This window comes from Podarcis tiliguerta (assembly GCF_965153285.1).
Source record: "Podarcis tiliguerta genome assembly, chromosome: 13".
Taxonomy (NCBI): domain Eukaryota; kingdom Metazoa; phylum Chordata; class Lepidosauria; order Squamata; family Lacertidae; genus Podarcis; species Podarcis tiliguerta.
In genome coordinates, this window is record NC_139546.1 from 48,201,402 (window position 1) to 48,225,732 (window position 24,331).

Below are 24,331 nucleotides of genomic sequence, written 5' to 3' on the forward strand. Positions count from 1 at the left end.
TGAAGCACCGCTTTAGCTAATGGGGCCTCCCGCTGCCAGAGCACGATTTCTGTTCTCAACTTGAAGCAAAGTTCTTAATCTGAGGCACTATTCCTGGGTTAGCGGAGTCTGTAATCTGAAGTGTATGTAACCTGAAGTACCACTATACAAACATACATGCTATAGCAGGGGTCAGCAAACTTTTTCAGCAGGGGGCCGGTCCACTGTCCCTCAGACCTTGTGGGGGGCCGCACTATATTTTGAAAAATAATAATGAACGAATTCCTATGCCCCACAAATAACCCAGAGATGCATTTTAAATAAGAGCGCACATTCTACTCAGGTAAAAACACCAGGGAGGCCCCACAAATAACCCAGAGATGCATTTTAAATAAAAGCACAGATTCTACTCATGTAAAAACAGCAGGCAGGCCCCACAAATAACCCAGAGATGCATTTTAAAGAAAAGGACACATTCTACTCATGTAAAAACACGCTGATTCCTGGACTGCCCATGGGCTAGATTTAGAAGGCGATTGGGCCAGATCCGGCCCCCGGGACTTAGTTTGCCTACCCATGTGCTATAGATCCCAGAGGAAAGGAAATGCCTTTTGAGCCACTTTTGACTTGAGGATCCCGAATACCCCAGTGAGAAAGGCACATCGTAAGCAGAGTCGAACACAGTCACGAACCTGCAACTCGAGAAACCACGTGAAACACCTTTATTTAACATTCAGCCATTTCAACTGCGGGAAGGGGGGGGCAGGGAGAAGGACATTTGAACGAGGGGAGGCAAAACACAGCCAACGAGCATAGGCAGCACTTGAGAAGTCGCCGGGGTGGAAATGCATGAGGATCGGGGCCGGCGGGATGTGAGATCCCCCAGGAAGGCAACAAACCACGGACTCCCCCCCCCTCCAATGCCCCTGCTAAATGGCACCTCCCTCAAATGACAGCTTGCGGAAGATCTCCGGAGTGGTGGGCGGCAGCGGCGGCCATTTTCTTCCTGGATCCGGGAGGAAGAAAGGGTTTGGGAGGGTAGCTATGCGCAGCCTGGCGGTGTCCCACACGCAAACGGCAGATCTGTCCTTTGTGGGGAGGGGGGGAGGGAGAGGGGGACGTGCTGAGGGACGGGTGCGCTATCATCGCAGGCCTCCCCCTCGTAGCGCCAAGACCAAATGGAGCACGGAGCCGCCCTGGATCTTGTAGTCGGCGGCCGTTTTCTCGTCGTTCCTGGGAAGAGAAGGAGGAAGGAGTGGTTAGAGTGCCCTGGGCCAGGCTGGAGTCCTACAAATGTTCTGGACTACAACTCCCATAAGCCCCAGGGGCTGGGACTCTACAGACTGGAGTAGTACAGCAACAGGCATGTAATACAGCGCAACACATTACGGCTGTCACTTATCAAGTAGCAGTAAAGTGGTAGCTTGGTTTAAGAACAGTTTAGTTTATGAACAACTTGGGATTCAAAACGCTGCAAACCCGGAAGTAGGTGTTTCGGTTTGTGAACTTTGCTTTGGAATAAGAACATGTTTCGCTTCCTGTTGAGTGTGTTCCGTTTGTAAATTGAGTCCCCCGCTGCTATGGGAAAGCACGTCTTGGTTTAAGAACGCTTTGGTTTAAGAACAGACTTCTGGAATGGATTAAGTTCGTAAACCAAGGCAAAGGTAAAGGGACCCCTGACCATTAGGTCCAGTCGTGGCCGACTCTGGGGTTGTGACACTCATCTCGCTTTATTGGCCGAGGGAGCCGGCGTACAGCTGGTCATGTGGCCAGCAGGACTAAGCCTCTTCTGGCAAACCAGAGCAGCGCACGGAAACGCCGTTTGCCTTCCCGCCGGAGCAGTACCTATTTATCTACTTGCACTTTGATGTGCTTTCGAACTGCTAGGTTGCAGGAGCAGGGGCTGAGCAATGGGAGCTCATCCTGTTGTGGGGATTCAAACCGCTGACCTTCTGATCGGCAAGTCCTAGGCTCTGTGGTTTAACCCACAGCGCCACCTGCGTCCGACGGTACCACTGTAATAATAACATTTTTACCCTGCTCATACCCCAACAATAAGATATCGTTGAAGGAAGCAAATGGGCTTGGCCCATAATAATGTTACTTCATTCATTATCAACTGCGGGAAACATTTTTGCACATTTCTTTCCCAGCGTTCCCCCGTTCCCCTGCATCAGACTTGCCAAACCTCTAGAGGGCTCCAGATTTGCAAAGGCTGGGATAAGGTCTTCACGGATGTATTGTGTAGTTGAGCAACAGGCCAGATAATACACCCAGGCACATTGCAACTGTCCTTCTGAGGCGTGCTCGGACCTTCCAGAGACAATGCGGGATTTGACATCTTTCCAGAGGGCCTGCAAGACGGAGCTGTTCCGCCAGGCCTTTGGGCAGGATGCAGTTTGACTTACTTTCCTTTGTATAAAACAAGCCCAAAGGCGGCCCCCAACTCACTCACAGGTCCTTGTATGATCAGTGTAAACAGTTGGTGCTGGCAAATATTAACCACTCTCAACTCCAACCTGATAACTGCCACCTGCCCAGATTTTAACCTGTCTGAATTAATTTTAAGATGTATTTTAATTACAGTGGTACCTCAGGTTACAGACGCTTCAGGTTACAGACTCCGCTAACCCAGAAATATTACCTCGGGTTACGAACTTTGCTTCAGGATGAGAACAGAAATCGTGCTCCGGTGGTGCGGCGGCAGCAGGAGGCCCCTTTAGCTAAAGTGATGCTTCAGGTTAAGAACAGTTTCAGGTTAAGAACAGACCTCCAGAACGAATTAAGTTCTTAACCCGAGGTACCACTGTAATTGATGTCTGTTTTTATGCATATTGTGTTGTTTTTATGATGTTAGCCGCTCTGAGCCCGGTCTCAACCGGGATACAAATAAACATTTATTATTATTATTATTATTATTATTATTATTATTATTATTATTATTAATCTTGTCTCTCTCCCACTGATATATGGAATGTGTTTGCCAGGAACGTGAAGAAGAGCTTTCGCAGAATCGTAAAGTTGGAATGGACCTCAAGGGTCATCTAGTCTGACCCCTTGCAGGGCAGGAATTTCAACTGAAGTGGCTGGTCCCAAACTTTGGAACGTCCTGCTGAAGGAAGCACTCTTCTTGATGACCCTCTTCTAGGAGGGAAAACCCTTTTCATTTAAAGCAGGTGCTTGGCTAACTTGACCTCAACTGCTTTCTTCTGCTGCTATCGTGTTTAAATATGCCTTTTGAATGAAATTATGTTTCTAAACTGGCTTTTTTCTCTCTGTCCCTCATGATCATATGGCATTCTTGCAATATTGCTTTTTAAAAAATATAAACATATAATATATAAAATATTGCGGCTGTTATTGTCGCTATCCGCCTTTGGGTTTTTTTTTTCCATGGAAAGGCAGCACAGAAATGCCATTGGGCTTGATCGTTATCTCCTCGTGGGGCCAACACCTGCCAATCACCTGATGCCACAATAGCATCAGGTGACTTTTCTGTCGCACGCTAGCGTTATAAAATGCTTTGCAAAGCGCTCTGCAACGTTTTGAAAGGGGCTGACAAATCAGCCGGGTCTTGCATCTTTCCGCAGGGCCTGCAAGACAGAGCTGTTCCGCCTGGCCTTTGGTTTGGACTCAGTCTGACCCTTATGTTTCCCTCCCCTTATGGTCTTGATTTATGGGCTACTAATAAAATGAAGCTGCATTTTAAATGGTATTTTAACCTGTATTTTAATAAACTGGTTTTTGTTTGTCTCCCCGCCCCATTATGTTTTATTGTAATTTTATAGGTGTTAGCCGCCCTGAGCTCGGCTCTGGCTGGAGAGGGCGGGGTATAAATATATTATTATTATTATTATTATTATTATTATTATTATTATTATTATTGCCATGCCTTTCCAAAGCGCTGCAGCACTTTGCCCTGCGTTTTCCAAGCTTGCAACCCCTGCCACAGCTAAGCCAGGTTTTCACCAGCCCCATAGCTGTAGGGCCGGGTGCTGTGGCTTGGCCTGATGAGACCCGAGGGCCACCATCCTATAAAACAATTGTCCCGCAATGCCCTAGGGCAGCCTCTGCTTCCACCCTAGCAGCACTACAAAAGCCAGGCATTCCCCACAATACACTGGGAAGCAGCCACTGCTCCCGGTGGACTCACATCTGCTTGCCGCTGTAGATGAGGCGCTGTTGTTGTGGCGGGATTCCCTCTTTTTCTTCCACTCGCTCCTTTATTCTCTCCACCTGGGGGGAAGAGGGGCAGAGAGAGAGAGAGAAGAGAGAGAGAGGGGGGGGGGAGAACAGAAAAGGGTCACAGTCTATCCAGAGCAGTTTTTAGCTGCAACCTCACATCAACACTAGTGGGCAAGGCTGACGGAGGGAAAACTCATTTCCCAGGGGGGAAAATGGCTTGCTTGACTCTTCCAATCCGTTTCGCTGTCACAAAGGGCAACATCTGAGCATTTGGGCCTCCTCATCTGTCAGGGAACTGCCATCGGAGCTGGAGGCAGAGAGAAGGCTCCAGAGGGATGGTGGAGAGGGTCCCAGTAGGGAGAGAGGCAGCCCATCAGCTGGGGAAGGAAATCAGCGTAACACCAGTGGAGAAGGGGGGCAGATGGGGGAATCGGAGAGGTGGCTCCAGGACTCTTCGCCGGAGACCAGCGGAGAGGGCACAGGTACTCTGCTGCCCACACCCTCTTTGCGCAGAAGACTTCCGCGCAGGCAGAGTAGAAGGAGACTGGGCGTCAAACAGCTTCTATGCTGGAAGAGGTTCAAGAAACGCCCACTGACGGATTCTGCCAGCGACTGAGGCAGCCACGGAACTTGAGGCTGTCCAGACAGAAAGGGTTCAACCAGGCAACCTAGCCAGGAGTAACAGCAACTTACGCACGAGCAACCCCTAGAACCATTACATCATCCTTGCATAGCTTTCCCTTTTTCAAGGGAAATTCCCTTATTCTGAATAGGATTCCTCGCAAGAAAAGGGAAAAGTTGACAGCTATGTCCCTGTGGTCTCTGCCCCAAAAGCTGCTGAATGTGGCCCAGAAGGATCTGATGAATCTCTCAAATGTTTTTCGTTCAGTTACTGAACTCGAAGCATGGGAACCCCCAACAAAAATATATAATTTGGCAAAATATTTGGACTTTATGATATGTATTGGTATAATTTGGATTAATGTGATATGGTTTGATCCTTAAACGGAAAACTTAATAAAAATTATTTTAAAAAAACCAAAAACCTCTCAAATGTTTCTCACATGGGACCAATGTGACTGGGAGTGCCAGTGTGGTGTAGTGGTTAAGAGTGATAGACTCATAATCTGGTGAACTGGGTTCGATTCCCCGCTCCTCCACATGCAGCTGCTGGGTGACCTTGGGCCAGTCACACTTCTCTGAAGTCTCTCAGCCCCACTCACCTCACAGAGTGTTTGTTGTGGGGGAGGAAGGGAAAAGAGAATGTGAGCCGCTTTGAGACTCCTGAAGGGGAGTGAAAGGCGGGATATCAAATCCAAACTCTTCTTCTTCATGGGCATTGTGGTTCAGTTGAGTTGATGAAGGAGATGTCATGCTTGCCCAGAAAAAGTCCTGGCTGTCCTTTCAAGAGGACGGAGGGACGCCCTTGGCAAACATGTCTCATCTGAGATCAAGATGGCAGAGGAGGAATAGCTCCACCATCTGGCCAGACTGATAACAGTCTGGGTGGGTGGGGGCCAGAAGAAAGAGGACATGGGTACCAACCGACAAAGCCCCTATCCCTCCACAATTGGATCGATCCATTCATCTTCAGAGTATAATTTACGTACCACTTAATGCCATAGTTTCTAAGAGGTGTACAGCAGGGATATAGCATACATCGCAAAAAGGAACCCAAGATCGGGGGGCGCACTTAAAATGCCAGTTTCACCGGCACTGGAAGTTCAACAGGGAGTGTGCCTGTTTGATGTCAGACAGTTCTGCAAAACTAGACTTGAGGAAGAGATAGACATGTTGTTTGCCTTGGTGTGAGGGGCTGGGCAGGACCCACAGCGACGCAAACCAGCCCCACACACCAGGGCAAATAATATGTCCCTCTCCATATGGAAAAACCAAGCAGGTGATCCCCCGGTAGGTGCAGAGCACCGCTAGCATCACCACCATCCCACTCGCCATGTTTGTCTGCCCAAGGTACCTTGTCTGTGGGTTCTATGTCAATCTCGATCTCTTTTCCGGTGAGCGTCTGGAACAAAAGAGAGAAGCCTCAGCCACCAGCAGCCACCCATCTCCCCCACAATGAGTCAGCCACCTCTTCAGGCAGCAAGGCTAGAAGACAAGATATTTTTTCCTCCTGCTGCTCCCAAAGAAAGGTGGGGTGGGTGCTTTTTGAGAGCTAACGGCCCCCCCCCCAAACTCCCTTCTCATTCTGCATCAGGATTGTAAAGGTAACCATTAGGTCCAGTCGTGGCCGACTCTGGGGTTGCGGCGCTCATCTCGCTTTATTGGCCGAGGGAGCCGGCGTACAGCTTTCCGGGTCATGTGGCCAGCATGACTAAGCCGCTTCTGGCGAACCAGAGCAGCGCATGGAAACACTGTTTACCTTCCCGCCGGAGCGGTACCTATTTATCTACTTGCACTTTGATGTGCTTTCAAACTGCTAGGTTGGCAGGAGCAGGGACCGAGCAATGGGAGCTCACCCCGTCGCGGGGATTCGAATCGCCGATCTTCTGATTGGCAAGTCCTAGGCTCTGTGGTTTAACCCACAGCGCCACCCACGTCCGTAGCTCCCACCATCTCCCCGGACACAATTCATTATAACCTTCCTTTCTCTGATCACGCTCAGAACTGGGGCTTGCGGCTTTCTTCTTCAACCATGAACCAGAGACAGTATCCCAGAACCCCTCACTCCAGCATTCCCGGCTCATTCCATTTCTGCCCTGTACAATCCACAACTCAGATTTGAAATGGGAGGCAATCTTCCCACCCATCTCCATTCTGAACCCCAGAGGAAATGGGAGGCAGGCAGCAGCCCAATGCATGTCAAAGCAGTTGGGGAAAATTTAAAACATTGAGTTAAAACCATTTCCCTTTGCACAGCTGCTGGCTCTGAAACCCAGAAGCAAGTCCTGTCAAGTCAACAGAAGACTGTGGCGTTAGCATTTTTCATGAAATGGGATTCCTGGGGTGCGGCCTGATGATCAGCAAGCCTCAAGATTCACATGCAGAGCAGGTAGCTCCCCATGTGGCAGCAAGTTTGCCAACAAGGGGGACGCTGGTGGTGCTGTGGGTTAAACCACAGAGCCTAGGACTTGCCAATCAAAAGGTTGGCGGTTCGAATCCCTGTGACGGGGTGAGCTCCCGTTGCTCGGTCCCTGCTCCTGCCAACCTAGCAGTTCGAAAGCACGTTGAAGTGCAAGTAGATAAATAGGTACCGCTCTGGCGGGAAGGTAAACGGTGCTTCCGTGCGCTGCTCTGGTTCGCCAGAAGCGGCTTAGTCATGCTGGCCACATGACCTGGAAGCTGTACGCCGGCTCCCTCGGCCAATAAAGTGGGATGAGCGCTGCAACCTCAGAGTCAGCCACGACTGGACCTAATGGTCAGGGGTCCCTTTTGCCAACAAGGAGGAGAAAGGAAAAGGAAAAGATGCTTAAAGGTAATGCCTGGCCTAGAACTCCATCTGAACAGAGCACCTCTTCCCGCTTATTCTCTCCCCCCGGTGCAGCAAAAACATCCAAGGAAGCTCTTTTGTGAGTGCCCCTACAACATGAAAAAGGTTCATGTAGGCAAGGTATAAAACGTACAGGCGGTCTTTCATAATCCAGTGTCCTTCAGATGTTTTGAACTACAAGTCCCCTCACCTGTGCTGGCTGGGGCTGGTGGGAGTTGCATTCCAAAATGTCTAGAGCGCACAAGGTCTGGGGAAGCCTACTCTAGAGCCTTCTGGGTGGTGGCACCCCAGTTTATTGAATTCCCCTGGCACCTTTCCCACCTTTGATGCTGTGGTAGCAACAGTCATGCCAAAAAAAAGCTAGCCATCTCTGTTCCAGCAGAACTCCTGAGCTCTATTTGATCCCAGCATTAAGTGACAAAATACTTAAAAATTGTACCTTGGGCAATAGCTCCAAAATTCAATGCTGGGTTTGCAGCTGAAAATGATGCAGTTTCAACTAAACATTTCCTCCGGTTTCACCACTGAGTGGAGCTCTTCAGCACCATCTTTGAGCTGCTCATTAAACTGTGGAACTGAATACCAAATTCTGGACTAACACCCATAATTCAATGGTTTATAATCTAGTCTCTAAAGGAATCTAAGCTTCTGATGGGCTCACTATACTGCTGTCTTTGAAATTGTTGTTTTATTCTAGTCTTTTTCCCCCATTTGTAGGCCAGCTGAGGAAAAAAAGTCTTAAATAATGAATTAAAAAGCTATTTAAAAGACAGCCCTGTAAACAATTTATATACCACATTAGTGTATTTTATTCATAAATACAAAATTTTGGGCAAAGGGATAATTTATTCTGTTTATTCTTGTTTTAAAATATATATTTTTTAAAATCTAAAATTTCCCATTTGCATGAATGCTATATACCAACACATGAAAGGATACCGTATTTTTCGCCCTATAGGACGCACTTTTTCCCCTCCAAAAATGAAGGGGAAATGTGTGTGCGTCCTATGGGGCGAATGCAGACTTTCGCTGAAGCCTGGAGAGCGAGAGGGGTCGGTGCGCACCGACCCCTCTCGCTCTCCAGGCTTCGCACACCTGTCCGCAAGCAGCGGGAGCCCGGCGCTGGGCTCCCGCTGCTTGCGGAGAGTTGCCTGCACGCTGAAGCCTGAGCGCGCTGAGCTCAGCGCGTCCAGGCTTCGCGGACCTCTCCGCAAGCAGCGGGAGCCAGCGCTAGGCTCCCACGGCTTGCAGAGAGCTGCCTGTTTGGGGGCTGGGGTTGGGGGAAGCTCAGGCTTCCCCCGCCCCAGCCCCGCGCCTGGGGGGAAAAATAATTTCCCCCCCTTTATTCCCCCCCCCCAAAAACTAGGTGCGCCTTATGGGATGGTGCATCCTATAGGGCGAAAAATACGGTATATTACTCCAACCTGCAAAACTAGACTCAAAAGCTAAGTTGGGTAGGAATAAAAAAAATGTAAAATACTTTGAAATATAATAGGAAAATAACGTACTTTAATACAATGTAACAATATAAAAATGCAGTCCAAATAAAATCACAAAACAATGCAGTAACAAATTGTCAATTCAGGTCAAAGCCTGATCAAAATCCTTATCTGACCAATAAATAAGAACAAATTTAATCAAAGACCGAATGTGTGTCAACCCCGTTGCTGTTCTCTAGTGGTCGAAAGAAAATTATTATGTGCAATTTGGTGACAGAAATTAGGTCCAAAAGGTTTGTAAAAACGAAGTGTTTAAGTTGGCTTCTCAGTCATGACCGTGAGCTTACTATGCCCAAGTCGTACCAGTTAGTATATATAGCTGTGGTACTCTTGGCAATTGTGCCTTTTCAACGACTCCCAAATTTTGGGCATCTCCCAAGGCTTATATATCCGACTATCAGCTCCCCGCTATCATACGAGGATTTTGCTTAGGCTTTGACCCAGACAGAAAAGTCGGTTACTGTACAAACTTTGCGATTTCCCCCTATTTTGACCTCTTAATATTGCATTAAAGTTGCAATATTAAAGTCTCCTGTGATGTTTTATTCCGACCCAGCTTAGTTTTGAAGTCTGAAATGACATGGACCAGCCTTTCCATAGCCTAGGCACCTACGAGGAGGTGAGGGAGTCAGGATCCTATGGCAGGCTGAAATCCAGCAGGTGAAGCGATCCCAAGTGAAGACTGGGGGGGGGGGAGGAAAGCTCTACCTGTTTGCCTCCTGCCTCCAGGAGGGAGCTGTGGGAGGAGCCTCTCTTTCTGCCCTTGGCCAAGGGAGGAGCCCCACCCGCAACACAACCAGGGCTGGACGGGAGGGGGGGGGTGTCCCAGGTGCCCCACAATGCACCGCGGCACGGGCGAGGGGACCCGCAAAACTCTCCCGTCATGCCCCGGGGCACGAGGAGGTGACCCCCCCCGGGGTCTTCTCCCACCCCTCTCCCCAGTGGGGAACCGCCGAGAGCCTCCCTTACCTTCACTTTGATCAGCATCGTGACCAGCGTCTTCAGTCAGCCGCTCGACCTCTGACCTCGGAAGCAGAACAGGTGCGCCGCTCCCGTCACGCTCCCGCGCTCTTTCCGGCCTATCTGACGTCACTTCCGCTTCGGAGTATTTCCCCCCCTCCCTACACACAAAAGGCCTTCCAGTCTTTTTTTTTTGCCTTTTTAAAAAAGGAAACCAGTAAAGACGCTTAGAGCTCGAGATAAAGCGTGCGGCAGCGTTGTTCCGTGGTTGAATCCCCGCTTGAGTTCACCTCTTCGACACCCCTTTCGCTGACTGACCCGCAGTGCACTATGGGAGATGGAGTCCTCGCCACACAAGTGAACCTTTACGAACTACGTCTCCCGCACATTTTGTTCCATACTGCCGCAGCAGGCGTCGCTTTAATGGGCGGGACTATAATTCCAGCCTTGCCTAATTGCTCTCCAGCCATTCACTTCTGCTTCGCTCTCCCCGCCTTCAATTCATTCGGACTACATCTCCCGTCAGGCACTGCGGCAGAACCCCCATCTCCGCCGTTGTTCCGCCCGCTGGGAGTAGCCGTCTTTCCCCCGCTCTTGATTGGCTCGCGCGAGATTCGCCGTCCCTCGCACGCATCCACGTTTCCCGAGGGCGGTTCCAGGCGCGTTGGTTTGTGGGAGTTGTAGTCCGGCGAGCGCTCTGCGCCGTTATAGGTAGTGAGGGAGAAAACTACAAGGTCCACAAGGCCAATAAGGTCCAGAAGGACCAGGAGGAAAGGGGGGCGTGGTCGCGTGGCGAGAAGCCGGGTGGAACCGCGCCGTTGTGGAAAAGAGCCTCGCGCTGACTCCTGCCTTCTGAGCTCGGGTAGCTGCAACCGGAAGTGTGCGCGGTGCTGGTGGGGGGGGGGGCGCCCAAGGCTGAACCGGAAGTAGGGCTCAATCCGGCCCCTCGCACTTGTCCCCCCAAAACAAACCCCACATTCGTGATGTGAACCGCGCCCCCTTCGCTCTGAGCGGGGTTGGGGTCCGGGGCAGCGATGCGGAGTTAGCATGAGTCATGCTAACATGGCAGTGCATTGCTGGGGGAGGGGTCAGGTGGGGGGGTTGGTGGCTCTGTGTCATCTGCGCCCCTGTCCCAGGATGCTGGCTGTGGCGCCCCACTGGTTTCGAGAGAGTCGGCCGCCCCCCAGGCGTGCTCAAATGCTGGGGTCGGTCATATGGACGCTTCCCTGGAAGTGCATCCCTTTCAAAACTCCCTGATGCTTTTTAACATCTTTATGCGCCCCCTTGGGTGATTAGGGCGTGTCCAGATGTCGCGCGGACCCCCCTGGTTGAAATTATCAATTTGTCCCTTGGCATGGGGACATTCCCAGGGGAACTGAAGGAAGCAGTGGTATGCCCACTCTTCAAGAAAGCTTCACTAGGTCCCTTAGACCTATCCAATTACCGCCCAGTTTCAAATCTTCCATATCTGGGTAAGGTAATTGAGAGAGAGGTTGCTTAACAGCTTGGTAGGTTTCTGGAGGAAACATCGGCTTTAGATCCATTTCAGTCTGGGTTCCGTCCTGGTTTCGGTACTGAGACGGCTCTGGTTGCCCTAACAGATGATCTCCGTAGACAACTGGATCGAGGCGGTTCAGGACTGCTGATCCTTTTAGATTTGTCAGCAGCCTTCAACATGGTCGATCATGATCTTCTGGACCACCGCCTCGCCGACGTGGGGATACAGGGCATAGCCTGTAAATGGCTGTGCTCTTTTATCTCTGGTCGGGTACAGAGGGTGGCACTAGGGAGGGAAATGTCGTCGCGCCACTCCTTGGTGTGTGGAGTGCCGCAGGGTGCAATCCTCTCCCCGATGCTTTTTAACATCCCCTTGCCCAGATTGTCCGGAGCTTTGGGCAGGGTTGTCACCAATATGCTGAGGACACTCAGCTCTATCTGCTGATGGATGGCCACACCGACTCGGCCCCTTACACACTCACCAGATGCTTGGAAGGTGTGGCTGGATGGTTTTGTGGGAGCTGATTGAAACTAAATCCTTGGAAGACAGGGGTCCTATGGCTAGGTCGGGATGGCATGGGGATGAGGGACCAACTCCCTTCTCTTGTGGGGGCCCATTTAGTGCCATTGCCTTCCGTTAAGAGTTTGGGTGTAATCCTTGACGCCTCCCTTTCCATGGAGGTGCAGGTTGCCAAGGCAACATTTTTCCACCTTCGCCGCATCAAGCAGTTGGTTCCTTACCTTTCCTGCCCCGACCTGGCCACAGTGATCCATGCGACGGTCACCTCCAGGGTTGACTACTGTAATTTGCTCTACGCCGGGCTGCCCTTGAAGCTATCCCTGAAACTCCAGCGGGTGCAGAATGCTGTAACAAGGCTCCTCACGGGGTCTCTGCCATGGGAGCATATTCACCCAGTGCTTTTCCAGCTACACTGGCTCCCGGTGGAGTACAGGGTCAGATTTAAGGTGCTGGTTTTGACCTTTAAAGCCCTTCACGGTCTAGGACCCTTGTACCTCCGGGACCGCCTCTCCCGGTATGCCCCGTGGAGGACCTTAAGGTCCATAAATAGCAACACCCTAGAGGTCCTGGGCCCTAAGGAAGTTAAATTAGCTTCAACCAGAGCCAGGGCTTTTTCAACACTGGCTCCGGCTTGGTGAAACGCTCTGTCTCATGAGACCAGGGCCCTGCAGGATCTGATTTCTTTCCGCAGGGCCTGTAAGACAGAGTTGTTCCGACTAGCCTTTGGCTTGGAGTCAATTTGATTCCCTCCCCCTCTTTTTTCCTTTCTCCTCCTGTGATGAGGCTGCATTTTAATGTTTTAATGTATTTTAATCTTGTTTTTAAGTTGTATTCATTCAACTAGTTTTTAATATTGGTTGTTAGCTGCCATGAGCCCGGCCTTGGCTGGGGAGGGCAAGGTATAAATCATTTTTTTATTATTATTATTATTATTATTATTATTAAAACTTGCTGACAATTTATAGCGTTAGGATGTGGGGTGGTGTTCCTGGAACCAGCACGGTAATGAAAGATAAGAGGTGCAAAGTCTTTGCAAAAGCCTGTAATTGTTTCCACTTCACTTGGCGATAAGAGCTGCTGGTAGGTTAGGATGCCACAGCTCAGGAAGAGGTTCGTCAAGGCCTTGAAGACTGGTGACAAGCCCATGGAGGGAGACAGTGGTTGAGGTTTTAATGCGGAAGGTGCTGCGGCAGATCTGAAGTCTGTCGTGGGGTGTCTTAATCGTTAATGCTATTGGAAGTCCAAGAGGTAGGGTCTAAGAGGTGGTGGAGATGGAGTTGTAGATTGACAAACAACTGGGGACCAGAGGCTCAGAGATGAGAACAGAGATACAATTTGCCTAGTGTTTTTTCACAGAGTAGGATGCGTGGAATCATTGCGAGAAACTGAGGCAGAAGCAGAGGTCGTGAACGGCTGTTAGTGTTAGCAAGCCGTGGTTCGTGGAAGCAACTCAAGTCACGGCCTGTAAGATAACTTGCATTTTAACGCCATAAACCACTGCTGGTTGCTATAGGAAAGTCTTTTCATTTTCAGTTTCAATATGGACAAAATTGGCTTTGAAAAGAAATGTGTGTCCTTAACAGGCAACACTACCAATAAGAGTTTGTTCTACAGTTGTGCTCAGGTAGAATAGGCTAGGATTTCCTGCCTGGTGTCCCAGAGTGTGACCTTTTTGCTTTCCTTCCAAGGGCTCGAAGATGCCACACATCGACAATGACATTAAGTTAGACTTCAAGGATGTCCTCTTGAGGCCGAAACGGAGCACACTCAAGTCTCGCAGTGAGGTGAGAATGCTGCTTCGATGCCTTCCTGTATGTTACAGTTTGCTGAGACATAAGTGTGGGACACAGAATGGAGCCAGGACATTTAAATGGAGACCATTTGATATTTGAAGCCCTTCCCTCACTGGCTAGACTTGCAGGACTTGCTGACTGGAACGGGCTTAGGGGCAATTCCCTGTCACAGGGTCACGTTACAGGTGTTTGCTTTGAAGCCATGAGGACTAGTAACCTTTTTAAATAAAAGACATCGTCATCCTCACGCTTCATGCTTAGCCTGGACCTGATATTTGTATCCCAGTCCTCCATCCTGAGGACTGGGGATATCAGGGACAACACTTTCCGCAGGTAAAGCCTTGGCTGAGTCATCGATTTATAGTGGTGCCTCGCAAGACGAAATTAATTCGTTCCGCAAGTTTTTTCGTAGAGCGAGTTTTTTCGTCTTGTGAAGCACCACGGCGGAGAGGGGTGGGGGGAAGCAGGGCAGCTGCCGCAGCCGGTCCTTGGACTCACCCGCGCCTTGTGGACACCGCGCGACGCGGCTGCTGGAGGGCGGCGGGGCTCAGGAGCACAACTCCGGCTGCAACGCTGGCTGCAACGGCTCTCTCAGAGGAGCGCGCGAGGGCGGTGGGCAGCGGCACAAGGCACTAACCGTCAGCCGGAAGGTCGGAGGGAGCCGGAAGAGCCGTCAGCAGGAAGGTGGGAGGGAGCCGGAGGAGCGGGGAAGCGAGCGTGCGTGCGTGCAGTGACCGTCGCCATGACAGGAGAGGCAGGGCTGTTTCGTCTAGCGAAGCAAGCCCTTAGAAAAATCCATCTTGCGAAGCACCTCAGAAAACGAAAAACCCTTTCATCTAGTGAGTTTTTCGTCTTCCAAGGCATTCGTCTTGCGGGGTACCACTGTATCAGATTGCTTCCTGACAGGCGAGTACTACAGGACATTTGGTTTAAGCCAGAACAGAAGATGGGAGAAACAGCCCCCCCCCCCTGCTGCTCCATACAGGGAGTCACTAGTTTCTATCTTCATGTGACACCTCCGAAGTTAGGAGCAGTGACGCCCAGGCCATATCGCTCTTGCAGCCTTATACCTTTAATCTTGGTTTCCCTCCCTCCCAGGTGGATCTCATGAGGTCCTTCATATTCCGCAACTCCAAGCAGACGTACACAGGGATCCCCATCATTGCTGCCAACATGGACACGGTGGGCACTTTTGAGATGGCCAAGGTCCTTTGCAAGGTACGGTGGCTGTCGAGGCGGCCTGGTCACCTGTGTGCTGCAAAGGCTTCCTGCTTCGGCAGAGGCGCTGCTCCCTGCTAGCCCTGGCAAGGTGGTCAGCTTCGGGATCACTGGTTATTTATTTATTTTGTATAGCGCCTTTCCTTGGAATATCTCAGGGTGGTTAGAATCATAGAATCATAGAGTTGGAAGAGACCCCAAGGGCCATCGAGTCCAACCCCCTGCCAAGCAGGAAACACCGTCAGAGCACTCCTGACATATGGTTGTCAAGCCTCTGCTTAAAGACCTCCAAAGAAGGAGACTCCACCACACTCCTTGGCAGCAAATCCCACTGGCGAACAGCTCTTACTGTCAGGAAGTTCTTCCTAATGTTGAGGTGGAATCTTCTTTCTTGTAGTTTGGATCCATTGCTCCGTGTCCGCTTCTCTGGAGCAGCAGAAAACAACCTTTCTCCCTCCTCTATGTGACATCCTTTTATATATTTGAACATGGCTATCATATCACCCCTTAACCTCCTCTTCTCCAGGCTAAACATGCCCAGCTCCCTTAGCCGTTCCTCATAAGGCATCGTTTCCAGGCCTTTGACCATTTTGGTTGCCCCCCTCTGGACACGTTCCAGTTTGTCAGTGTCCTTCTTGAACTGTGGTGCCCAGAACTGGACACAGTACTCCAGGTGAGGTCTGACCAGAGCAGAATACAGTGGCACTATTACTTCCCTTGATCTAGATGCTATACTCCTATTGATGCAGCCCAGAATTGCATTGGCTTTTTTAGCTGCCGCGTCACACTGTTGGCTCACGTCAAGTTTGTGGTCAACCAAGACTCCTAGATCCTTTTCACATGTACTGCTCTCAAGCCAGGTGTCACCCATCTTGTATTTGTGCCTCTCATTTTTTTTGCCCAAGTGCAACACTTTACACTTCTCCCTGTTAAAATTCATCTCGTTTGACGGGGAAATCACAGGTTCACCTGGTTCCTTATCGGAGTACACCTGATCAGCAGTAAAGGTGGATACAGGGGAGACAGGAAAGGTAATGCCTGATCCCCATTTGGTGGTACCTGCAGGGCCATGTTTTTCAGCCTTGTGTGCCCTCCAGAAGATGCTGGACTCCCCTGACCATCGGCCCAAGCTGACTGGATGATGGGAGTTGCAGTCTCAGTAAGACCAGGACACCCGGAGTAGGAGGATGCCTGCCCTAGGGCTGTTTCCTCGCTTTTCTCATTGTCTGTTTTCCCCACCATCTCTCTCCCCAGTTCTCTCTCTTCACCACCATCCACAAGCACTACAGTCTGGACCAGTGGAAGGCGTTTGCGGCGGAGAACCCAGAATGCCTGCTGGTGAGTCAACGTGGTCACCCGCTGTAATGGTTCTAGGGGTTGCTCGTGCGTAAATCGGCGCTACACCTGGGTGGGTTGCCTGAGTGAACCCTTTCTGTCTGGAGGCTGTCTCAATCGCTGGCAGAATCAGTCAGTGGGCGTTTCTTGAACTTCTTCCAGCATAAAAGTTCTTTGACGCCTAGTCGCCGCCTACTCTCCCTGCGCGGAAGCCTTCTGCTCAGGGAGGGTGTGGGCATCGGAGGACCCGTGCTCTCCCCGCTGGTCCCCGGCGAGGAGTCTTGGAGCCACCTCGCCGATTCCTCCATCTGCCCCCCTCCTCCACTGGTGCCAGTGGCGTAGCGTGGGGGGTGCAGGGGGGGCCGGCCGCACCGGGCGCAACATCTGGGGGATAGGGTTAGGGGGCGCAAATCCACGGGTTAGGGGGCGCAAATCCGGGTGCTGACAACCCACGCTACGCCACTGACTGGTGCTACGCTGACTTCCTTCCCCAGAAGATGTGCTGCTTCTCTCCCTCCCGGGACGCGCTCCGGAATCCCTCTGGAGCCCTCCCTCTCCTTCTGGCTCCGATGGCAGTTCCCTGACACCCTCGCTTGGGCTTCAGGCCACCTGACATTAGCTCCTCTCCCGGGTCATCCACTGAGTCACCCTCATGTCTCAAATTGCCCTGGGGAATAGGGCAATCCCGTCTCCTCCCTGTCTACTTCCTTAAAATCTGTCCTGGTGCTTCTCCCCAGAACGTGGCAGCCAGTTCAGGCACCGGCCCCTCCGACTTTGAGCAGCTGGAGCAGATCCTGGAGACGGTGCCGCAGGTGCGCTACATCTGCCTAGATGTAGCCAACGGATACTCGGAGCACTTTGTCCAGTTCCTGAAGGACGTCCGCAAGCGGTTTCCGGATCACACCATCATTGTACGTTTATAATAATAATAATTTATTATTTGTACCCCGCCCATCTGGCTCGGTTTCCCCAGCCACTCTGGGCGGCTTCCAACAAAGATGGAAAATACACTGAAATGTCACATATTAATAACTTCCCTGAACAGGGCTGCCTTCAGATGTCTTCTGAATGTCAGGTAGTTGTTTATCGCTTTGACATCTGGTGGGAGGGCGTTCCACAGGGAGGGCGCCACCACTGAGAAGGCCTTCTGCCTGGTTCCCTGTAACTTGGCCTCTCGCAGTGAGGGAACCGCCAGAAGACCCTTGGATACTGGACCGAGGCCGTTTAGGGCTTTCAAGGTCAGCACCAACACTTTGAATTGTGCTCGGAAACGTACTGGGAGCCAATGTAGGTCTTTCAGGACCGGTGTTATGTGGTCTTGGCGGCCGCTCCCAGTCACCAGTCTAGCTGCCACATTCTGGATAAGTTGTAGTTTCCGGGTCACCTTCAAAGGTAGCCCCACGTAGAGCGCATTGCAGTAGTTTCACATTTCTTTCTTGGGCTTCCCTTTGCAGTATCCGCTTCTCCACTGTAAGGACTTGATGTGCCTTCAGCCCAATCCTGCAAGGCTCTTCCTTATTTATCTTACTCCCGATATTTCTGCCGTGTCTGGACAGTCTTCAAGGGTAGCCCTAAGTGGAGTGTATTGCAGTAGTCAAGACAGGTTACCAGAACGTACAGTGGTACCTCGGGTTAAGGATTTAATAATGCTTTATGGAGCATGATTTCTGTTCTCACCCTGAAGCAAAGTTCTTAACCTGAGGTACTATTTCTGGGTTAGTGGAGTCTGTAACCTGAAAGCATCTGTAACCTGAAGCATCTGTAACCCGAGGTACCACTGTATAGGACTACAGTGGTACCTCTGGTTATGTATTTAATTCGTTCTGGAGGTCCATTCTTAACCTGAAACCGTTCTTAACCTGAAGCACCACTTTAGCTAATGGGGCCTCCTGCTGCTACCGCACTGCGGCTGCCCGATTTCTGTTCTCATCCTGAAGCAAAGTTCTTAACCCGAGGTACTATTTCTGGGTTAGTGGAGTCTGTAACCTGAAGTGTATGTAACTCAAGGTACCACTGTATATGGCAAGGCTGTATATATTTTCTCACCACGTCCCTCTATTTTTTTCCACATCCCTCACATTTCCATAACATGGTGTAGCCTTTGTCTTGGAGCCTTCAGAATTTCACCCATATATCCCAGCTTGGCATGTTTCGCTCAAGCCAGGCTTTTTGGTCCTACAAGTCAGACTTTTTTCTCTTCATCAGGCTGGGAATGTGGTGACAGGGGAGATGGTGGAAGAGCTCATCTTATCAGGAGCCGATATAATCAAAGTGGGGATTGGCCCAGGTAAGTGCAGAAGGATGGGTGAACTTTGGGGTTATGGCAAGGAGTCTTGTGTTAAACTGAAGGGACCCTTATTTATTCACTGATTATGCTCTTAAGGTTTGGATACGTTGATAGGCAGAAGTGGTCCTTTAGGGCAGGTGTGCAGAATCTTTCTGACCTCACTAGCCACCGTATTTTTCGCTCTATAAGACGCACCAGACCACAAGACGCACCTAGTTTTTGGAGGAGGAAAACAAGAAAAAAATTATTCTGAATCTCAGAAGCCAGAACAGCAAGAGGGATCGCTGTGCAGTGAAAGCAGACATCCCTCTTGCAGTTCTGGCTTCTGGGATAGCTGCGCAGCCTGCATTCGCTTCATAAGACGCACACACATTTCCCCTTACTTTTTAGGAGGGGAAAAGTGAGTCTTACAGAGCAAAAAATACGGTAAATCTTTATCAGGGTTGCCCCCTCCTGTGCCATTGGTTTGGGTTCTACCCTCCAGAGTGGGAGAAAACAAGCTTGCCCCACCTGCCATGTGACAGCCCTTGATCAAATATCTCTCTCCTCAGTCTCCTCTTTTCCAGACTAAACACATCCAAGTGCCTCAACCATTCCTTTTAAATGGTGCTCTTTTTTAAAACAGAGCTTGGGTGGCCGTCTGTCCTTGGGGTGGGGGCACATGTTGAATCTCAATCGAGGGAAGACAGGAGGTCTTTCAAGTCCTGTCCCAACCCTCTCCGTCCCTCTGAAAGAGCAGGCTGGCTAGGTTAAACCACTTGCAAAGGGTAAAAGTGTACAGTGGTGCCTCGCAAGACGAAATTAATTCGTTCTGCGAGTCTCTTCGTTTAGCGGGTTTTTTGTCTTGCGAAGCAAGCCCATTAGCGTCTTAGCGGATTAGCGCTATTAGCGGTTTAGCGGCTATTAAAGGCTTAAGGGATTAGCGGATTAGCTGCTAAAAGGCTATCAGCAGTTTAGCGGCTTAGAAAAAGGGGGTGGGGAGCGGAAAAAAATCTCAAGACTCGCAAGACATTTTTGTCTTGCGAAGCAAGCCCATAGGGAAATTCGTCCTGCGAAGCACATCGAAAAACGGAAAACCCTTTCGTCTAGCGGGTTTTCCGTCTTGCGAGGCATTCGTCTTGCGGGGTACCACTGTATTGGGAAATGATCCATAATGAATTGGGGGGGAAATGTTTAAAGGTACACCCCCACCCCCCAAACCAGAGTCCTTTCTGTTGGAGATAATTCAGACTGAAATTCCCAGGTGTCAAAAAGGTTATTTATGTATGCTAGAACTGCGGCCCGTGTTTCGTTAGCCCCAAAATGGAAAACTAGCGAGGTCCCAACTAAAGAAGAATGGCAACTTAAGCTGACAGAATATGCACAGCTTGCGAACTTAACATACAGAATGAGAGAACAAGAAGAATACGCGTTTAGAGAAGATTGGAAAACATTTATTCAATATATGGCAAATAATTGTGCGCAGCGGAAAATGCCGGCAGCATTAAGAGGAATTCAACGCTGTAAATAAGTTTTGATGGATGCAATAATGGAATACTGATTGGTACAGTTTTTGCAAAATATGCAGCGATTTATGCTATGTAAAATGAACCATGGAAAGAGAAGAAGGGAAGTCATTGGTATCTTAAGGATATAAAATGAGCATTTTAAACTGCAAAACAGAAAAGTTAATAGAAATAGAAATTATATATACAAACCACCTTTATATATATATAAAAGGTAAAGGTACCCCTGCCCGTACGGGCCAGTCTTGACAGACTCTAGGGTTGTGCGCTCATCTCACTCTAGAGGCCGGGGGCCAGCGCTGTCCGCAGACACTTCCGGGTCACGTGGCCAGCGTGACAAGCTGCATCTGGCGAGCCAGAGCCGCACACGGAAACGCCGTTTACCTTCCCGCTAGTAAGCGGTCCCTATTTATCTACTTGCACCCAGGGGTGCTTTCAAACTGCTAGGTTGGCAGGCGCTGGGACCGAACAGCGGGAGCGCACCCCGCCGCGGGGATTCGAACCGCCGACCTTTCGATCGGCAAGCCCTAGGCACTGAGGCTTTAACCCACAGCGCCACCCGCGTCCCTCTTATATATATAAAAACCACCTTTAATAGAAATTATATATATAATCCACCTTCTCTCCTCCCAGGCTCCGTTTGTACCACGCGGAAGAAGACGGGGGTCGGCTACCCCCAACTCAGCGCTGTCATGGAATGTGCTGACGCCGCCCATGGCCTCAATGGACACATCATCTCGGTGAGACGCCCGTCTCCTCCCTTGCCAGGTCCAGTGGGCAAAGGGATGGCAGGAGCCTTAACTATGCCAGAGCCCCTTTGGAGCTCTGCCCAGTTCTACAATTCCCATAATTCCTGCCTGTGGCTGTATTGGTGGGGGCTGAAGGAGCTGAAGTCTTAGCAGCACTTGTAGGGCTGCTACAAAAAAGAAAACATTTGTCCTGGGATCAAACTTTTCCCCTTCCCAGTGGCACGAGAAAGCATCCGGGCAAACCCCACGTTTTCCTGCCCCTACGGTGAGCGTTCCATTTCCCTGCCCCCTCAATTGGCCGCCATTTTGCAGGGGGTCTTGGGAGGGCAGCCCTGACCGCTGCAGAGGGTATGATCCGGTTTAATAACTCTAGGGCCGCTGCACCGCTGGTTCCGACCTCTAAAGCATAGGCTTTCCAGCGATGACAACTAGAGGCTTGCCCAACCAAGCCTTTTGCTAAGAGAAGGCAGGCGCTTAGGATGGCAGCTGTAGGGAGACTGAAGGAGGAATGCCGAGATTGTCCTTCCGCCCTCTCTCCTGCAGGACGGAGGCTGCAGCTGCCCGGGAGACGTTGCAAAGGCTTTTGGTAAAAATTAAAAATCCCGTCCTTCCCTGGGTCCAACTGTCGGGGTGGCGGCAGAACCCGGAAAGGTTCTCAGGGTCCCGCAGCTAAACCCGCCTGTCTCACACGCCTCCCAATTCCGTTGCGGGTGCAGGTGCCGGCGCGGACTTCGTCATGCTGGGAGGGATGCTGGCAGGACACACCGAATCGGGCGGGGAGCTCATTGAGAAGGCAGGCAAGCAGTACAAGCTCTTTTACGGCATGAGCTCAGAGGTGGCCATGAAGAAGTACGCCGGGGGTGTGGCAGAATACAGGTATGGTGGCAGAAATAAGAGTGCGTTCTCGCTCCTTTCCCCCTTCCCAGTTCACATTCCCAGTTTCCCCAGTTCACATTCACTACTCTGTGTAAAATGTTGCAGAGTAAAGCACTCCGATTCTAGGGCAATAAGATACCGTATTTTTCGCTCTATAAGACGCACCAGACCACAAGACGCACCTAGTTTTTGGAGGAGAAAAACAAGAAAAAAAATATTCTGCATCTCAGAAGCCAGAACAGCAAGAGGGATTGCTGCGCAGTGAAAGCAGCGATCCCTCTTGCTGTTCTGGCTTCTGGGATAGCTGCGTAGCCTGCATTCACTCCATAAGATGCACACACATTTCCCCTTACTTTTTAGGAGGGAAAAAGGGAGTCTTATAGAGCAAAAAATACAGTAATAATTTATTCCTTAGTCGCCAGCCATCTGACTGGGTTGCCCCAGCCACTCTTGGCAGCTGCCAACAGAATATTAAAACACAAAGTATTACGCCCACTCAACCACTTCTGTTGGCAGAATCGGCACTGCTACAGGTACCACGTTAACACCTGCATGGGTAGGAAGTGGCTCTTTGGAATTCCCTGCCTCTTGAAGAACAGGCAGCTGCATCCACTGAACTCTCTTTCTCACCTGCTGAACACATTTTTGTTTAGGCAAGCCTCGCAGGGTATGCAGAACGTGAGTTTTAATATGTTTTTATTGTTGATTTTCGTTAGCTTTTGAATGTTTTGAATAGCTGTTTTTACTAATGACTTTACTCGTTTTGTAAACCACCGTGGTTTTTTGTTTACGATCACCCGGTATATAAATTTCCCAAAATAAAAATCAGCCAATGTTCTGCAGTCGCCGAGCACATTCAGTCCTCCTTGGTAGCTATGGACAACAAAATGGTGGTGAGCTGTGGAACATTTCCCCACTCCAGATTTTTCCTATTTCTGCCAGGGAGAGTCTGCCAGTACCTCTTCCTTGCGTGCAGGTGCTATATAAGTATCAACCCTCATGGCCTGAGCATCTGAAGTTATAGTGCCACTGTATTCTACTCTGGTCAGACCTCACCTGGAGTACTGTGTCCAGTTCTGGGCACCACAGTTCAAGAAGGACACTGACAAACTGGAATGTGTCCAGAAGAGGGCAACCAAAATGGTCAAAGGCCTGGAAACGATGCCTTATGAGGAACAGCTAAGGGAGCTGGGCATGTTTAGCCTGGTGAAGAGGAGGTTAAGGGGGGATATGATAGCCATGTTCAAATATATAAAAGGATGTCACATAGAGGGAGAAAGGTTGTTTTCTGCTGCTCCAGAGAAGCGGACGCGGAGCAATGGATCCAAACTACAAGAAAGAAGATTCCACCTCAACATTAGGAAGAACTTCCTGACAGTAAGAGCTGTTCGGCAGTGGAATTTGCTGGCAAGGAGTGTGGTGGAGTCTCCTTCTTTGGAGGTCTTTAAGCAGAGGCTTGACAACCATATGTCAGGAGTGCTCTGATGGCGTTTCCTGCTTGGCAGGGGGTTGGACTCGAAGGCCCTTGTGGTCTCTTCCAACTCTATGATTCTATGAAGTACAGTCATATACCTTGGATCTCAAACACCTCGGCTCCCAAACAAATCGGTTCCCGATCGAAACCTGGGAGTGTTCCGGTTTTCGAACTATTTTTGGAAGCCGAACATCCGGTGCAGCTTCCGACTGGCTGCAGGACGCTCCTGCAGCCAACTGGAAGCCGCACCTTGGTTTTAAAATGGTTCCAGGAGTCAGACTCCCAGAATGCATTCTGTTTGAGAACCAAGGTACGACTGTAGAGGGAACAAAAGCACAATTGTAGTCTCCTGGTTGGAAATCTGATAGCTTAAGAGCCAGGCAAGGGCATGTCAGTAACAGAGCACAGGACAGCTTTTGTGAGGGAAAGGGAAAGGTCAGCCAGGAAACCTCACAAGATCTGGGGAGGCAGTCATCAGGTGGAAAAGCAGGGAAGGCAAGGAGTCTTGTCATCACGGCTCAAGTTGCTGTGGCAACATCCTTGCTGTGATGCATGAGTGGGAAAAACTCTGGCAGCTCCCATCAGCCACAGCAAGCATGGCCAGTAGCAGGAGATGAAAGGAGTTGCTTCTCACAGAATCAAAGAATGAAATGCAGGAAGCAGAATGATGGGGAAAGATGCCCCTTTGCCTCTCTAGCCACACAAACTCTCCTATATTTCTAGTCAAGGTTATGGTGTTGACGGTTCAAGCAAAGGAGGATTTGTGAGCACGCTCAAGTCTCAGCTTGAATGTCAAGCCTGGGGAGAGAGGGAGGGATGGTTCCCCCCAAATGGCTGGATGAGGCCGGGGCCTAGAGCTTCTCTGCAGCTCCAGTAATACAGTGGTGCCTCGCAAGACGAAAAGAATCCGTTCCGCCAGTCTCTTCGTCTTGTGGTTTTTTTCGTCTTGCGAAGCAAGCCCATTAGCGGATTAGCGCTATTAGCGGTTTAGCGGCTATTAAAGGCT

The 24,331-nt window shown here is 50.3% G+C and overlaps 2 protein-coding genes and 2 long non-coding RNA genes across 8 annotated transcripts in view; 1 reads left to right on the top strand and 3 right to left on the bottom strand.

Moving 5' to 3' along the window:
* GMPR2 (guanosine monophosphate reductase 2) overlaps positions 1-24,331 on the top strand; it is a 269,008-nt gene that overhangs the window by 243,713 nt on the left and 964 nt on the right. The window contains exons 1-9 of one of the 4 annotated variants that reach the window (XM_083410616.1): positions 10,728-10,933; positions 13,777-13,872; positions 14,980-15,099; positions 16,354-16,437; positions 17,172-17,345; positions 18,640-18,721; positions 20,860-20,966; positions 21,519-21,561; positions 21,692-21,851. In XM_083410616.1, coding sequence (XP_083266742.1) covers positions 13,786-13,872; positions 14,980-15,099; positions 16,354-16,437; positions 17,172-17,345; positions 18,640-18,721; positions 20,860-20,966; positions 21,519-21,561; positions 21,692-21,851 — 857 coding nt within the window. In that variant the 5' untranslated portion in view covers positions 10,728-10,933; positions 13,777-13,785. Of the gene's footprint in view, positions 1-10,727; positions 10,934-10,967; positions 11,277-13,053; positions 13,873-14,979; positions 15,100-16,353; positions 16,438-17,171; positions 17,346-18,639; positions 18,722-20,859; positions 20,967-21,518; positions 21,562-21,691; positions 21,852-24,331 lie in introns of those variants that run through there. The other 3 variants (XM_083410617.1, XM_083410618.1, XM_083410619.1) reach the window with 3 other exon arrangements.
* NEDD8 (NEDD8 ubiquitin like modifier) lies at positions 679-10,551 on the bottom strand. Of its 2 annotated transcripts, none has more exons than XM_083410887.1 (4): positions 10,081-10,551; positions 6,140-6,187; positions 4,133-4,215; positions 679-1,212 (listed from the first exon to the last, which is right to left on the bottom strand). In XM_083410887.1, exons 1-4 carry the CDS (start codon positions 10,096-10,098, stop codon positions 1,122-1,124), a joined length of 240 nt encoding a protein of 79 aa, XP_083267013.1. In that variant the 5' UTR covers positions 10,099-10,551; the 3' UTR covers positions 679-1,121. The 2 variants fall into 2 exon arrangements, with proteins under 2 accessions (XP_083267013.1, XP_083267012.1); XM_083410886.1 differs by lacking the exon at positions 10,081-10,551 and adding an exon at positions 9,820-10,011.
* On the bottom strand, positions 4,227-6,133 carry LOC310663259. Its single transcript, XR_014504448.1, has 4 exons — positions 5,486-6,133; positions 5,211-5,243; positions 4,884-5,031; positions 4,227-4,443 (listed from the first exon to the last, which is right to left on the bottom strand). It is a non-coding gene; the product is annotated as an uncharacterized lncRNA (long non-coding RNA).
* LOC310663272 lies at positions 22,531-24,200 on the bottom strand. The gene is made up of 2 exons (XR_014504461.1): positions 23,424-24,200; positions 22,531-22,880 (listed from the first exon to the last, which is right to left on the bottom strand). It is a non-coding gene; the product is annotated as an uncharacterized lncRNA (long non-coding RNA).

Coding starts and splice junctions, on each gene's coding strand:
- NEDD8 (XM_083410886.1), bottom strand. CDS start 9,996: ATGACGGGAGAGTTTTGCGGGTCCCCTCGCCCGTGCCGCGGTGCATTG. Junction 6,188..9,819: donor TGGAGGCAGGAGGCAAACAG/GTAGAGCTTTCC, acceptor CTTTTGTTCCAG/ACGCTCACCGGAAAAGAGAT. Junction 1,213..4,132: donor ATCTACAGCGGCAAGCAGAT/GTGAGTCCACCG, acceptor TTCTCTTCCCAG/GAACGACGAGAAAACGGCCG.